This window comes from Solanum dulcamara, chromosome 8, assembly GCF_947179165.1.
Source record: "Solanum dulcamara chromosome 8, daSolDulc1.2, whole genome shotgun sequence".
NCBI classification, from domain to species: Eukaryota; Viridiplantae; Streptophyta; class Magnoliopsida; order Solanales; family Solanaceae; genus Solanum; species Solanum dulcamara.
This window is the reverse complement of record NC_077244.1, coordinates 67,596,578-67,612,994: the sequence shown is the minus strand read 5'-3', so window position 1 is coordinate 67,612,994 and position 16,417 is coordinate 67,596,578. Positions and strand designations below refer to the sequence as shown.

The 16,417-nt window shown below is 33.8% G+C and overlaps 2 protein-coding genes across 2 annotated transcripts; both read left to right on the top strand.

Moving 5' to 3' along the window:
- Positions 1 to 610: 610 nt before the first annotated feature.
- On the top strand, positions 611 to 10,871 carry LOC129900775 (transcription factor bHLH25-like). Its single transcript, XM_055975821.1, has 4 exons — positions 611 to 676; positions 1,142 to 1,582; positions 7,496 to 7,819; positions 10,680 to 10,871. Exons 2-4 carry the CDS (start codon positions 1,145 to 1,147, stop codon positions 10,758 to 10,760), a joined length of 843 nt encoding a protein of 280 aa, XP_055831796.1. The 5' UTR covers positions 611 to 676; positions 1,142 to 1,144; the 3' UTR covers positions 10,761 to 10,871.
- A 2,189-nt stretch (positions 10,872 to 13,060) lies between these two features.
- Positions 13,061 to 15,679, top strand: LOC129899661 (pentatricopeptide repeat-containing protein At1g56690, mitochondrial-like). The gene has a single exon (XM_055974676.1). The coding sequence runs from the start codon at positions 13,211 to 13,213 to the stop codon at positions 15,323 to 15,325; it is 2,115 nt and encodes a 704-aa protein (XP_055830651.1). The 5' UTR covers positions 13,061 to 13,210; the 3' UTR covers positions 15,326 to 15,679.
- The last annotated feature ends 738 nt before the right edge of the window (positions 15,680 to 16,417 follow it).

Sequence of the window (16,417 nt, the reverse complement as noted above, 5' to 3'; positions counted from 1 at the left end):
AAACATTTGGTAGTATATATTTTTTCTTTCTAGATTTTCCTTCTTTCGTTGCACACTCGAAAGACGGAAAGAACATTTTCAAATGTGAATAGACTAGAAAATTTTGACATTTTAAGGGTGTGTTCTGGAAGATGTTTAAATGTGGAGGAAATGGAAGAGCCCTCTTTGACTAAATTTATGTTAGTTTTTTTGTTTTTTATTTGGTGTTTAAAGTTTGTATTGGAATTTCAATTAAATTCGGTTCATGCACCGTATGGCTCATCTGGATATGATATTTTTAATAGAATTTTCCTCATATCTAGAACTCAAACTCAAAATCTGTAATTAAAGATGAAGCAATTTCACCACTCTACGACAACCTATATTGATAGGTGAGTTATTACTGAAATTGATTAATTAATTGAACTAGTGAGGATGAAAAGATGACAGCTTTTCACACGTGGGATATATATTATATATATATTACTATAATTGAACACTTGGAAAAAATAATCAATATTCGTTCACTTTATTATTTATTTTTTGGGGGTGGGTGGTAGTGAGCTATTCAATAGAGACCTAATCCTTCTTTTGGGTACCTTTGTTGAGAAGTAAACACGGTTAATTAGTCTTGAACAACATTCTTGTCTTTTATCGTGGAAAGCAATTATTACAAATCAAAATTCATCTTTTCAAAGTAAGTTAATAATTTCCATTCTTATACTGTACAGATCTATACTTCCTTTTTCCTTTTTTTTTGTTTTCTTTTGATATTCGATTCAACTAATTTAAATTTATTCTAGAAAATTCTATTTTAAATAATGAAGCATTTTCACTATAACTTTAAATTGAGGGCTCAAATTCGAGATGCCTAAAAATTAGGGTGTACTTACAAATAGATAGTTGGAGTTTGATTTCTTGTGTTAATGTTTAATTAATCTCCTGAAAAATTCACTAAAATTAGAACACCATTTTAGACAGAAAAAAATAATCTAGAAGAAAGAATTAAGCCTTGTTTTCAAAGCAAAAGAGATAATAGGACTAGATTATTGTTAGGATTAATCAATGAGGTCAATAAATGCAACCTTAAATTGAATACTAATTATTAACAAGCTTTCTATTATATATTTATATCCTTTAATTTTGTTTCCTTGTCTCTTAGGTGATGGAATATACTGGTAATTATAACTACGAAGATGATGAGAGGTTCTTGGAGTTCAACCCAAATATTTCCCAATATATATATATTAATTCATCAGCTGCTTACACCACAAATAATATTGAAGAAAAAAGTGCTCAAAAAGCTCTTTCTTCTCCTCTAATTTCTTCTAATAATTCTTCCTCTTCTTCTGGGGGTTTTCTCATTTCATTTTCTTCAAATCAAGAAGAAGATATTGGTGCAATGATAAGCCCAGAAAATATTGCATGTCAAGAATCATTATTATTAGTAGGGGGAAATAATAATAACAACAACAATAATAATGTTATGTATAGGAGGAGTCCAGTACAAGCTCAAAATCATGTTATTGCGGAGAGGAAGAGAAGAGAAAAAATGGGAGACCTTTTCATCTCTTTGTCAAAGATTGTCCCTGGTCTTAAGAAGGTAAACATCCCAACTCAAACTTCATTTCCTTTTTTTCTCTGTCTTTCTAACCTTGAGTAAGTGGTAAAATTATTATCATGTGATCAGATCAAGAGTTTACGAATACTACGTGTAATAAACTCTTATGATTCGATCCTTTCTTGAATCACGCATAGCGAAAGCTTAATCCATCGAAATGCCCTTGCCTTTTTCTAGCTTTTCATCTTTAATTTTTGCGGACAAAGTCAATATTTTCATTAAAAGAATTTAGAATATAAAAAAATAAATACGAAAAAGCCTAGTAATTCTACATCTATATATTGTATATACATAAAATAAAAAAAAATTGAATCCTTTGCGCTTCCTAGCTCCACCTCTGCCTCATGGATAGAGTGAATTCATATAGTTGACTTTTTTTAATCAATTACCCAGATAGAATTGTGTTGTATTAGCAAAACAAGTGACAGAGAGGGGCTAAACTGTTATAAAAATGATAATCTCACTCATGATAATATCAACACTAAATAGCAATAAAAAGAGAGTAAGAACAATACTCTTTTATTTCACACAACTCACTAAAATATTACTCCCACAAACTAAGAAATAGTTTGTGGATTACTCTTTATGCTCTCTATTGATCTCTTTATGTTTTCAAATGTTCAATTGCTACTCTATTTTAGAGTTTTTGAACCTCTTGATTGACATAACTATGACAATCAATTTCTACAAAGTTAGGTTGCCAACTTTCACCAATATTTGACTAACAATTTGAACAAATGTGGAAGCCAATTTCTACAAAGTTTGGCTGCCAACTTTCACCAAAATTTTACTATTAATTTCAACAAATGTGGCTATCAATCCCACCAATATTTGATTTCCATAAATCTCTCCCTTAATTTTGATTTTTCTTCTTATTCCAAGGCTTGATCTCAATCTCTGGCAATCTTTAAATTTGAGAGGCTTTGTAAAGATATCTACAACACGATATCATTTTATCCGATAATGCATTGCCAACAAAGAGGTACATGATGTTGCTGCCACGTATTCAGTTTCACAAGTCGAGAGAGTAACAATGGATTGTTTCTTTGAACTCCAACAAATAACACAATCACCCAATAAAAACACAAAATCAGATGTGCTTTTTCTATCATCAACATCTCCCGCATAATCACTATCACAATATCTCATAAGGTTAAAATCATTAGAAGAAGAATAAAATAGCCCAAGGTCGATCGTACCTTGTAGGTAACGAAGAATTCTTTTAGTGGACTTCAAGAAAGTGGATGTAGGAGCTTCCATGAAGCGACTTAGTACTCCAACTGCAAAGAGTACATTTGGTCTCGTACATGTCAAGTATCTTAGACTCCCTACGAGAGTTTTGAAAAAAGTGAAGTCTACTTTTTCACCATTATCAAATTTTGACAATTTTATTTCACTTTAATTTCCATTGGGGTGTTCACAGGGTTGCAATCGAACATGTTAAACTTCTTCAAAATCTCCTTTGTATAACCTTCTTGAGATATGAAGATGTCTTCCTCCATTTGTTTCACTTCTAGGCCCAACTAATATGACATGAGCCCTATGTCCGTCATCTCGAACTCAAGGGACATAGCTTTCTTGAAAGATTCAAACAAAACTGGGTTATTACCCGTCAGAATAAGATCATCAACATAAAGACAAACAAGCAGAATATCTCTATTAGTATGAACTTTAATATAAAGAGAATATTCATGGAGACAACGAGTAAATCCATTGTCTTGAAAGTACTTGTCAATGCGACTATTTCACGCTCTTGGAGCTTGCTTCAACTCATATAAGGCTTTCTTCAACCTCAACACCTTATCTTCATGATTTTTTATCACAAAGCCTAATGATTGCCCAACATAGACCTCTTCTTGAAGAACTCCATTCAAGAATGCCAATTTGACATCTAGTTGATGGATTTTCCACTTCATTTGCGCTATAAAAGAAATCAGCAGATGAATCGTCTCCATGCGGGCAACGAGTGCATAGACCTCCTTAGTTAATGCCATGCCTTTGTTTGTAGCTCTAGTCACAAGTCTTGCCTTGTATCTTTCTACTTCTTCATGAGCATTTTTCTTTGCCTTGTATACCTATTTGACTCTAATTGCTCGATGATCCTTGGGAAGAGTTGTTAATTCTCAAGTGTTGTTCTTCTCGATTAACTGAATTTCTTCCTCTATGACTTGTCTCCACCTTTTGTCTGTAACATCTTCATCAAAAATCATTGGTTCACTATCAGCAAAGAGACAACACAAAAAATCAAAATTAGTAACTTTTTCTGTGTTATCATAGAGTTCTTGGATGCTTCGCATTCTATGCGGCCTTTCACTTGAACTCTCTTGAGTAGACGGAGATGCAATATTTGTTGGTGAAGCAGATGGGGTAACATCCTGTGTAGGTGCCATGATCTTCTGTTCTTATTCATCTCCAAAGTATGGAAGAAAATTATATGTTCTTCCTCCCAATTCCATGTCGCTTCTTCATCAAATTCAACATCATGACTCACCACCACCTTATTATTGTTTGGGTTGTATAACTTATAGCCTTTTAAAATCGCGTTATATCCAATAAACACATACTTGACACTTCGATCGTCAATTTTAGCTCTCCCTTGATGTGGAGCATGAGTATAGGCTATGCTTCTAAAAATTCTCAAGTGCTTGACACTTGGCTTTCTTTCGCTTCATGCCTCTTGAGGCGTTTGATCTAGCACATTTCTTATTGGAGACCTATTGCTCAAATAAACTACACAAGAAACAGTCTCGACACCAAAAAAATTTGGCATACTTTTAGCTTTCAACATACATCTAGCCATATTAAGAATTGTTATATTCTTTCTTTCTGCAAATTCATTTTGTTGGGGCGAGTAAGGTACCGTTAGAGAGCGACGAATTTCATAAGATTGACAAAAGTCATTAAATTCTTTTAAAGTGAATTCGCCTCCTCTATCGGACCTTAATGCTTTTATTTCATAGCCACTTTCTTTTTCTACAAGTGCTTTGAAATTTTTAAAAGCAATAAAAGTTTTAAATTTTTGCTTCAAGAAATATACTCAAGTCTTTCTACTGAAATCATCAATAAAGAGCAAGAAGTATTTACTTTACCAAAATAAGGTGGATCAATTGGACCACACACATCGGTGTGTACAAGTTAGAGTGGCTTGGTTGCTCTTGACATGGACTTTTTAGGAAAACTCCTCCTTGCGTGTTTTTCAAAAAGACAAGCTTCACACAACTGATTGGGATGGTTGATTGATGGAATCCCATCAACCATTTTCTTGTCGCCCATTGATCTAAGTGCTTCAAAATTCAAGTACCAAATCGCATGTGCCAACACCATGAGTCATCTTACATATTAGCCTTCAAACACTTTGCATCAATGGTCTTAATATTCAAAGGAAACAACCTATTCTTTGTCATATTTACTTTAGCAATTAAGTTGTTACTTGAATCTCTAAGCCAGAGATGCATATTTTTCATATGAATATCATATCATTTTTCAAGAAGTTGACCCAAACTCAAAATATTACTTTTCAATTTTGGCACATAGTAAACCTCATTAACCAATTTATGGCCACCATCTTTACAAGATATCAAAATTGTATCAATCCCTTCAATTTGGACCTTTAAGGTATCTCCAAAAGACACATTATCTTTCACTGTCTTCTTTATCTCCACAAATTTGTCTTTGTGTCCACACATGTGATTACTTGCTCCATTGTCAAGATACCATGAACTACAATCATTTGTATCTTCTTCTTTAAGTGTCATTAACAGTGTTAACTCATCTTTGTTTGTGTTGTTGTCAACAAGGTTAGCTTTCTCTTCAACATTGCTACGACATTCTCCCTAATAAAGTTCAAGTTTATGACAGTTATATATACTCAACTTTAGATTTTTCAGACCTTATTTCATAGGTACCTTAATAAGCTTCACGTCCTCTACTTCCTCGTTGTCCACGACCATGATCTTTGAATGATTGGTGGCTTTTATCTTCATTTTGAATTTGTTAATATAACTTCTTCCTCTTTCACGGCCACCACGACCACCATGGCTTCGCCATTGTCCATTTCCTCTATAATGTTTTACACTTTCTAGATCTTTGAAGGATGTCTGAGTTTTAAAAAGTTGCTTTAGTGACTCTTCTTTTCTCCTTTTCATCTTTTCTTCGTGGGCTTGAAAAGAACCTTTCAATTGCTCTACTGTTATAAAGTCTAAATCTTTAGACTCCTCAACAGCACACACCACATAATCAAATTTAGGTGTTAAAAAGCGAAGGAGGTTTTCTACCACGCACATCATCTACTTCCTCCTCATACCTTCTTAGTTGATTTACAACTACCATCAATCTTGAACAGAAATCCAAAATGGATTCGGATTCTTTCATTTTTAAAACTTCAAAATCAGCCATGAGTTTGAAGTTTTATCTTCTTTACTTTATCAACTCCTTGGAGAGAATTTTGTAAAATCTCTCAAGCTTCTTTTGAGGTGGTTGCATCAGCCACCTTCTCAAACATGCCATCATCCAAACACTGATGGGTGAGAGTGAGGGCATGTTGATATTTTTTTCTTGTCTTTAACAAGACCTCATTTTCATTTTGGGACAAAGCTTCCTCATTAGCGGATTTTGTATACCCTTTGTCAACAATGTTTCAAACATCTTGAGAGCTAAGAATGACTTTCATTCATAGACACCATTTTTCATAATTTTCTTTTGTAAGATAGGGGTATTGAAAAGATAGTGGAATATTATTTGCCATGACTCTGATACCACAATGTTGAAAAAATGATAATCTCACTCAGGATAAATTCCACACTAAATAGCAATAACAAGAGAGTAACAACGACACCAAATATTATAAAGGGGTAAATATGATACAATAATAGTGATGACAACTTGGTAGTATCAAAAGATGACTATTTTTTATAAGAACAACACTCTTTTATTTCACACAACTCACTAACTCACTAAAATATTACTCCCACAAAATTTTCTCACAGACTAAGAAATAGTTTGTGGATTACTCTTTATGCTCTCTATTGCTCTTCTATTTTGGTGTGTTTTCAAATGTTCAATTGCTACTCTTATAGAGTTTTTGAACCTCTTGATTGACATAAATGTGGCAATCAATTTCTACAAAGTTAGGTTCCCAACTTTCACCAATATTTGACTAACAATTTGAACAAATGTGGAAGCCAATTTCTACAAAGTTTGGCTATCAACTTTCATCAAAATTTAACTATTAATTTTAACAAATGTGACTACCAATCCCATCAACATTTGATTTCCACGTAAACCTGACCTCAATTATCCGGATATAGTCGACTGACTGAACATGCTTGAAATAGAGGCATAGTAGCGTAAAAAATAATAATTATTTTCCATCTTTCTTCCCAAAAAAAAGCATAAAATAAAATTTAAAAGAAAACGGGAAATGATGGAAAGGCTATATTTTCTTAATAAACTAATTGTAGTACTTAATTAGTAATTTCCCTAGACTTTTGACAAGTTTTGCATTCACGGCAAAGTTCGACTCTACAAGAAACACAAAACCATAATCATTAGTTTGCTTTTATTTAGTCAAAAAAAAAAAAAAATTGGGTTACGTTCTTGAAAATACCGGTGGCCGGTGTTAGCATTAGTCAATAGCGTAGCTACGTAGATTAAAGGATGGTCAATTGAATATCAAAAGTTAAATTGTATTCTAAGTCAAAAAATTACTTTATGTATATATATTAAACCTAGAACGTCTCCTTCACCATTGGCATTAATATAGAAGTGAACTAAGTAGATCATGCATTTTTATGTTTTGTTCCTTACATGTTGTGATGCGATTTATGTTTGATTATATAAACTCTTATTATAAATTGTTATATTTACATGGCTTCAATCTTTTTTTCTGTTTTATAGTTAGACAAGTCATCTATCCTTGGAGATACTATTGAGTACGTGAAAGAGCTTCAAGAACAGATAAAACATCTTGAAGAGTCAAAGAACAACGACATACGATTAGTTTTGGAACATAATGATTATGGGAAGGAACAAGTATTAGCATCAAATAAGATTAAGGCAAGGATTTTGGAGAAAAATGTACTTATTAATATCCATTGTACCAAACAAGATGGAATGATGGGAAGAGTGCTAGTCCAAATGGAGCAATTGCATCTTTTAGTCCATGACATAAGGATCATGCCATTTGGTCCTACTAATCTCGAAATATCAATTCTTGCTCAGGTACTTTAATTTATTGACACTCTAAATCTCCAATTAGGCATAACAGATCTACTGAAAAAATTACTTTATAAATTTTGTTTGTACCTGCTATTGAACAATTCTGTTTAGGTTCTTAAGATCTCAACAACTTTATCACTTGTTACCTTTAACACACAAACTCTAGAGATATAAAACTAAAATAATCCATGAGTTAATTTCTAGACTGATCATCCAACTTTTAATATTGCATGGAAGACATAAAATTATTCATTTATAACAGAAAAATAACTCAACTATCAACCGCAACAATAACAATAAATATACCCATTATAGTCTCACAAATAAGTTTTGGAAACAATGAGATGTATTCAGCAGACCTCACCCTTTGTGGGGTAGGGAGCTTGTTTCTAATAGTCTCTCGTCTCAGCAACAACAACAACAACAACATAATAATAATAATAATAATAATAATAATAATAATTCTGATCTAGCATTGGGAAGAGAGAAAATGCTCGACTACCTAATAATCGTGTACTCTAATCCTCGACCTTCATACTTTCCTTTCTAGAGTCAAGTCTTCGATGAGCTAAAAACACTTCTTTTCTTGTCATCTCAATTCTTCTTCAATCTACCTTTACTACTAGATCTCCTCAAATTTATCATCGACAGACTCTCGTACCTCCTCGTTGGACATCTACGCTCATCCTCTTCACATGTTCAAACTATCTTAGAGTCATTTTTTGCATCATATCCACCACAGAGGCTACTTCCATCTTGTCTTATATATCGCTGCTCTAATTTTATCACTTTTAGTATGCTCACACATGCTAATTAGTTTTTGTACCTGCTATTGAATTAATTCTATTTAGGTTCTTAAGATCTCAACAGCTTTATCACTTGATACCTTAACAGACAAACTCTAGAGATATAAAACTAAAATAATCCATGAGTTAATTTCTGGAGTGATGATCATCCAACTTTTAATATTGCATGGAAGACATAAAATTATTCTTTTATAATCGAAAAATAACTCAACTATCAACAACAATAATAATAATAAATATACACACTATAGTTTCACAAGTTTTGGGAATAGTGAGGTGTACTCATCAAACCTCACCCCCTTTCTAGGGCAGGGAGCTTATTTTTTATAGTCCTTCATCTCAACAACAACTACAACAACAATAACATAATAATAATAATAATTCTGACAACAACAACATAATACTAATAATAACAACAACAAGAACAACAACAATAATAATAATAATAACAACAACTCTGATCTAGCATTGGAAAGAGAGAAAATGCTCGACTACCTACTAATCGTGTACTTTAATCCTCGACCTTCATTCTTTCCTTTCTAGAGTCATGTCCTCGGTGAGCTAAAAATATACTTCTTTTCTTGTCACCTCAATTCTTCTTCAATCCACCTCTACCACTAGATCTCCTCAAATTTATCATTGACAACCTCTCGTACCTCCTCACTGGAGCATCTATGCCCATCCTCTTCACATGCTCATCTTAGTGTCATTTTTGCATCCTGTCCACCACAGTGGCTACTTCTATCTTGTCCCGTATATCTTTGTTCTAATCTTATCACTTTTAGTATGCTCACACATACATCTAAGCATCTTCATCTTTACTATATATCTTCATCTTCTTAATGTTAGAGTTTTTGACTAGTTAACACTCCATCTCGTACAACATAATTGATCTAACAACCACTTTATAGAACTCACCTTTAAGTTTCAGTGACACCTTCTTATTACAAAGACATGATTTGAGCGTTTTCATCCATCTCTCTCAAATACGATGTGTGACGTCCTCGTCGATCTTTTCATTTTCTTGAATTATATAACTTTTGATCCGACACTGATCTTGCATCCTGTGTACTCTTCTTTAGTCCTACTCAACCTGAAGTTTTTAGGCTTTAGAGTCTGTTTCAAAATCTCTAGTCTATCGTGAACTCTGTCGCGTGTTGCTCCATCAATACTATGTTGTCTGCAAATAACATACACCATGGTACTTCCTTTTGAATATGTTGTGTCAATTCATCCATCAGCAACACAAATAGAAAGAGAATGAGAGTTGATCCCTGTTGCAATCCCATCTTGATTGGAAAGTGTTTCAAGTCTCCTGTGATCACTATGCTCACGCAGGTCTTGTCTCCACCGTACATGTCCTTAATCACTCTAATATATGTTGCATGTATACCTCTAGATTTCAAGCATCTCCATAAAACCCCTCTCAAGACTTTGGTGTATATATTCTCTAGGTTGATGAACATCATATGTAGGTCTTTTTTCCTCTCCATATACTGCTCCAACAATCTCCTTAAAAGGTGAATGGTCTCGTTGTGTATTGTATTGGCATGAATCTGAATTGATTCTCAAAAATAGATATATTCCTCTTTACCCTCATCTCGATCATTCTCTCCCAAACTTTCATAGAGTAACTTAGCAGTTTGATATTCTTATAGTTATTGCAGTTTGAATGTGGTGAAAACATAGGGCATAAAGATTGATTCAGAAAATGAGTGTATTTAAAATATTCTTTTAAATGGCATCGCATATATATAAGCTGATTAGCTGAACTATTGATATAGCTATAATTATATGATGATTTTGTACATGTGATGACATGCTTGTATTATTTTTGACCGTCTTTAGTATGTTTTAGCCTTCTTTATTTTATTTGATATATAAGCGCGCACTGCTGAGTTATTTTTGTCACAAATAATTAGTTTTATGACATATAAGTAAATGTGATGAAAATTGAATGATTATCCACAAAATTATCCTTAAAAAAAATGCAACAAGGTATGATTTATATATAGCAAAAACTCATGTTCATATATGTATATTTGCATTTCTTGCAGATGGAGGATGGATGCTGTATATATGAACAGGATATTGTAAAGGCCATCCAAATCAACATCCTGGACCTCGTAAATAATTAAAACACACATTTTAAATTACCTATATATGTATAATTAATTGAGAGCTCTTTTGGAGATTAATGTGTGATACTTAATTACCTCTTTCTTTAATATGCATTTTTATTTGTGGCAAAATTAGTTATACATACTGGACCAAAATTTATTTTTCCTAAGTTTGGGATTCAGTTTCTATTTGTTTTTTGTTTTTTTTGACTTGGTGTTTGGTGTTCATTTTAGTTCCGACTAATTTGAATTGTATCAAAAAATTCTACTTTACAGTAAAAATGCTTTTTAATAAAGACAATTTTATTTTTAGGACTCGAACCCCAACCTAGCGGGTCAAAGTTGGAGAGATATTTACTATTAATTTCACCACACAATAATGATAAATATTATATATTTTCCTTTTTGTTCTCTTTGGGGTTTTTTTTCTTCCCATCAGAACTTAAACCTTACTTATATAGTTATAGTACTCCAATTTGCCTGCATAATCTTCTTCGTCGTCGTCGGTGGCGACTACTGCTCGAGATCTACTTATTCATTCTTTTTTTACTTATCCATTATACTAAAAATAAATTATTACTATTTTTTATTTGCTCATTTTATCATATCAAGAGGAATCTAAATAATGTATGTCTAACATAGATTTTCAAAGTATAATTAATTAAGAAAAATTTATTTTCTCCTAATATATTATTGAACAGATAGAGTATTGAACATAAATAGAACTGTGTTTTATTTGATAGGCTTTAGCCATAGATTTCAAATATTTTTTTTCTTTTTAAAAAAATTATGGAATTGAGCGGAAGATAGAGTTTTATTTGATTATATTTTTTTGCAAAAATATTTGAAACAATATTCATACAGCCTGAATGTACTTAAATCAAAAGTAAAAAGTGAGTTAAAAATAACTTATAACTTGTTTTTCAAATTTGAAATACAACTTTAAATTGAACTTAAAATTTTTACGTCCAAACTTTAATTTTCAAATAAATTAAAAATTATTTCAAAAAACAAAAAAATAATTTTTATAACCAAACACTTCGTTGCCTCGTTGGTGATGGTAAAAGTTCCCTTTTCTTCTCCCCCACCTTATCAAACCGACCACAGGAAAAACCTAGCGTGTAAAAGTATTAAATATTAATTAGGGGTTCCATGGTCAGTGAATTAGTTTTTTAATTGTCATTAGACAATAAAATGGATTGGTGGAAACTTCTGTTACTGATAGGATTAATTAATTATCTTGTTTTATTTACAATCTTCGATGCTTCTAGGGGTTCATTTATAGCACATGTTTGAAAACATGGTCAAACAGGACCGTAAAGTGGCAAAATAATGGTCAACTACAATCTTGTGCTTGATGAATTCGTGTAATTTAAGGGAATAGAAAAGTTGATGGGCAGGAGAATCTATTACATCAAATTAAATAAGATACCAAACAGTACAGAGGCACTCAAATTAAATTTATTTAAAAAAAAAAATTATCCATCACAATATTTAAGTATATGAAATGAATTAGTGGCAATTAACTTATTACCCTTAAATAATTGCTATCAGAAGTAATTCTATTTATTAAAAAAAAAAAAAGATGTATAATTCACTTATCAAACTCCACATGTTATAATATTGAAATTTCAATCGCTGGATATAATTCACACACCTATAAGTAGAGGATAATATATATGCTAATAAATTATTCAAGAAATGTACTTCAAATTATGAAACTCGCATTTTATTTCTCACGGTATTTCAATATCGATCAATACAAAAAGTAAGCTAAAAAATGATATAAAATGTGAAACCATATATTAAATTGCTCCAATGCGATGAAAATTGGTATGTCGATTTCCTTTAACAAGAAAGCTCAACTTAGGAATAAAAACGTTGTCTAGACATTTTTTGTTGCTCCGATTGCTCCAATGCTTAGGACGTTATCTGAATCAAGAATCATAATTAGTTATTATTTCCTCCTCATCATTGATACCGATAAGGCAAATGTTCTTAAAGAGAAAATCATAATGGAAAAAGCGTGAGGAGAATTTTAAACCCGAAATATTAGAAGGTGCAAAATCAATGCATGAATTCAGGAGTAGATACAATTACCTCAACGAGAGTTGCTCATAGTCTATCAAATTTTATCTCTATACTTTTTTTTTAGTTAGGAACGTGTTATGAGCAGTAGCGTACCCACACACCTTGTCCTCACCCCGCCCCACATCTAACAAAACCAACTGGACTAAAATGGCAGAAATCAAAAATTAACATGGCTCCAAAGTGTTTAACTATAAACTTTAATTTAAAACTAGGAGGGACTAAAAATAGAACACCACAAACTTCATTCCTTCTGCTAACTTGACCTTAGTTCCCATAAGTACAACCTTCGCGGGCCTAAAGTACTACTTCTTAATGCGATAGTTTGTGCTCAGGTTTTTTCCTGCTCACCAAGACTCCAACAAAGCTTTGGTTCATAGATGCACCGCTTATTCTTTGTTCAATGTCGGAATTACTGTTACACTCACGCAATTGCATCAAATTCTCAGATTTCCCAATTTGCTCGTTTGGGCCGAATTCAGAATGCCCGAAAGGTGTTCGATGAAATACCCAACAAAACTGTAACTTCTTGGAACTCTATGATCGCTGGGTATTTCCAAAATCACCAACCCAATGAAGGAAAGTGTCTGTTTGATCAAATGCCTGAGAGAAACATTGTTTCCTGGAATGGGTTAATCTCAGGTTATGTAAAGAATAGGATGGTGAAGGAAGCAAGAGAAGTGTTTGACAAAATGCCCCAAAGAAATGTCATTTCTTGGACTGCTATGGTCAGAGGGTATGTTGAGGAGGGGTTGGTTGAGGAAGCGGAAAACCTGTTTTGGCAAATGCCTGAAAAGAATGTTGTGTCATGGACTGTGATGTTAGGTGGGTTGATTCAAGAAGGAAAAATTGATGAGGCTAGAAGGCTTTATGACATGATGCCAGTAAAGGATGTAGTTGCGAGGACTAATATGATATGTGGCTATTGTCAGGAAGGTAAGCTGAATGAGGCTCGCGACCTCTTTGATGACATGCCAAAAAAGAATGTGGTTTCTTGGACAGCCATGGTATCAGGATATGCCCAAAATGGTAAACTGGATATTGCTAGAAAACTTTTTGAAGTCATGCCTCAGAAGAATGAGATCTCATGGACTGCAATTATAATAAGCTATGTGCAACATGGTAGATTTGAAGAGGCGTGGAAGCTTTTCGAAGTGATGCCTGTTAGAACAACTCCTGCTTGTAATGCCATAATTCTTGGAATAGGACAGAATGGGGAGGTTGCTAAGGCGAGGATGGTATTTGATCTTTTGAAGAAGAAGGATGATGCAACATGGAGTGCAATGATCAAGGTTTACGAAAGGAAAGGATATGAATTAGAGGCGCTGGATTTGTTTCATCGAATGCAAGTAGAAGGATATCGGCCAAATTTCCCTTCGTTGATAAGCATACTTTCAATTTGTGCTAGTCTTGCAAGTCTTAATTATGGTAGAGAGATACATGCACAGTTAATCAGAACCGACTGTGCTGATGACATATATGTCTCTTCTGTAGTAATCACGATGTACATCAAATGTGGTGACTTCGCCAAGGCCAAATTAATATTTGACAGATTTTCTCCAAAAGATGTGGTCATGTGGAATTCTATCATAACAGGTTATGCTCAACATGGATTAGGAGATGAAGCTCTAGAAGTGTTCAGAGAAATGTGTTCATCAGGTATTACCCCAGACAAGGTTACCTTTGTTGGAGTTTTATCTGCATGCAGCTACACTGGGAAAGTGAAAGAAGGGCAAGATATCTTTGAGTCCATGAATTCAAAATATCAGATGGAGCCAGGAACTGCACATTATGCTTGCATGGTTGACATGCTTGGTCGAGCTGGTCGATTGAAGGAGGCGATGGATATGATCAACAAAATGACTGTAGAAGCAGATGCAATTATTTGGGGTTCTTTAATGGGTGCGTGTAGGATGCATATGAACCTAGATTTGGCAGAAGTTGCTGCAAAGAAACTTTTACAGCTTGAACCCCAAAATTCTGGGCCCTATGTCCTACTTTCTAATATTTATGCATCCAAAGGTAAGTGGGCTGATGTTGCTTCACTTAGGAAGTCGATGCAGTCTAGGGAAGTGGTTAAATCACCTGGTTGTAGTTGGCTTGAGGCAGACAAAAGAGTGCATATGTTCACTGGTGGACAGAGCACACCCCATCCCGAGCATGATTCAATTATCAAAATGTTAGAAAAGTTGGGCCCTATGTTAAGAGAAGTTGGATATATTCCTGATGGAAGCTTTGCTTTGCATGATGTGGAGGAAGAAGAGAAGTTGCATAGCTTGAATTATCACAGTGAGAAACTAGCTGTGGCCTATGGACTTCTTAAATTGCCTGAAGGTATGCCTATACGAGTAATGAAAAATCTTCGAGTTTGTGGTGATTGTCATTCTGCTATTAAATTAATTGCTAAAGTCACAGGACGAGAGATAATTCTGAGAGATGCGAACAGATTTCACCATTTTAAGGATGGAGTATGTTCTTGCAAGGATTTTTGGTGACTGCTCTGATACTTGTGTGCAGAATTTATTAAAACGTGGCTTTGGTGCTGTGTGGTGACTATGCATTCATTAGCATCCAACTGTGTTCATTCGCTTTTAATAGATTATAGAAGAGTTCATAAAACCCACTAATAGTGAGCATTTCATCTCAACCCAAAAAAAGACATTTATGAACTCTTCCATAATTTATGAGCTAATTTTAGTTCGGATTTTAGAGATGAAGGGTTTTAAGGATAGACATTTAGGAACTCTTCCATAATTTATGAACATATGAACATAAAAGAATGCAATGATTAAGATGGAGCTAATTTTTGCTCAGATTTTAGAGATAAGGGTTTGAAGGATAGACATCTGGAGCTTAATATCTAATCTCATGACTGGAGCTCCACTGGAGCTAATTTTTGTTCTGATTTGGCCACCCATTATTGCAAGTTTGCAACCTTCAGGACTGGAGTTCCACTTGCTGGAGATGGTTTCCAGAGCATGACCACAGGCAGAAAATTAGCGTGAACTGGGATTAGGGCTGCAGGCTTAGCATTTGAACTATGCTGAACAGACATGACTTCTACCTCGACTTTGTCCTTTTTGCTATGTACCAGCCATGCTGATAAACTGAAATGGCCCTAATCTATCAAAAACAATCTTGGTTCCCATCTTGGCATGCTTAAATGAGTCTGCATTATTGCAGCTACTGTAATCTTCATCAGCCACTTGTAGTACAGAGTCACAATGGACAAAAGTTCAAGAGAAGGCAACACTGTCCTGCCTAAGTTAACTTGAAGTTAGCTTTCTGATCATACTACCCTAAAGCCTTATACTGATTAGGTAGTGTTTTGAATGGCATCCCTACCTACTGGATGTCTTTACTGCCCATATCTGCAAATATTGAAAAGGGGTTTTGAATAAAATAACCTGACTTTATGGGGGATGAAATTCTAAGAAGAAAGGAATGCATTCAGCATTTAGTAGGACGACCGACAGGCCCATAGTATCCAAGAATAAAAGAAGTAGAGGTATGGGAATCAAAAATATGAAATGCTCAACAAAAGTTTGCTCTTCAAATGGCACAGGAGGTACGATGAGTAGGGATGA

What these genes read in the sequence shown, in the direction of transcription:
- LOC129899661 (XM_055974676.1), top strand. Translation starts at nt 13,211, where the DNA reads ATGCACCGCTTATTCTTTGTTCAATGTCGGAATTACTGTTACACTCAC.
- LOC129900775 (XM_055975821.1), top strand. Translation starts at nt 1,145, where the DNA reads ATGGAATATACTGGTAATTATAACTACGAAGATGATGAGAGGTTCTTG. An exon ending in TTGTCCCTGGTCTTAAGAAG is followed by an intron (nt 1,583 to 7,495) that starts GTAAACATCCCA and finishes TCTGTTTTATAG; the next exon opens with TTAGACAAGTCATCTATCCT. An exon ending in AAATATCAATTCTTGCTCAG is followed by an intron (nt 7,820 to 10,679) that starts GTACTTTAATTT and finishes CATTTCTTGCAG; the next exon opens with ATGGAGGATGGATGCTGTAT.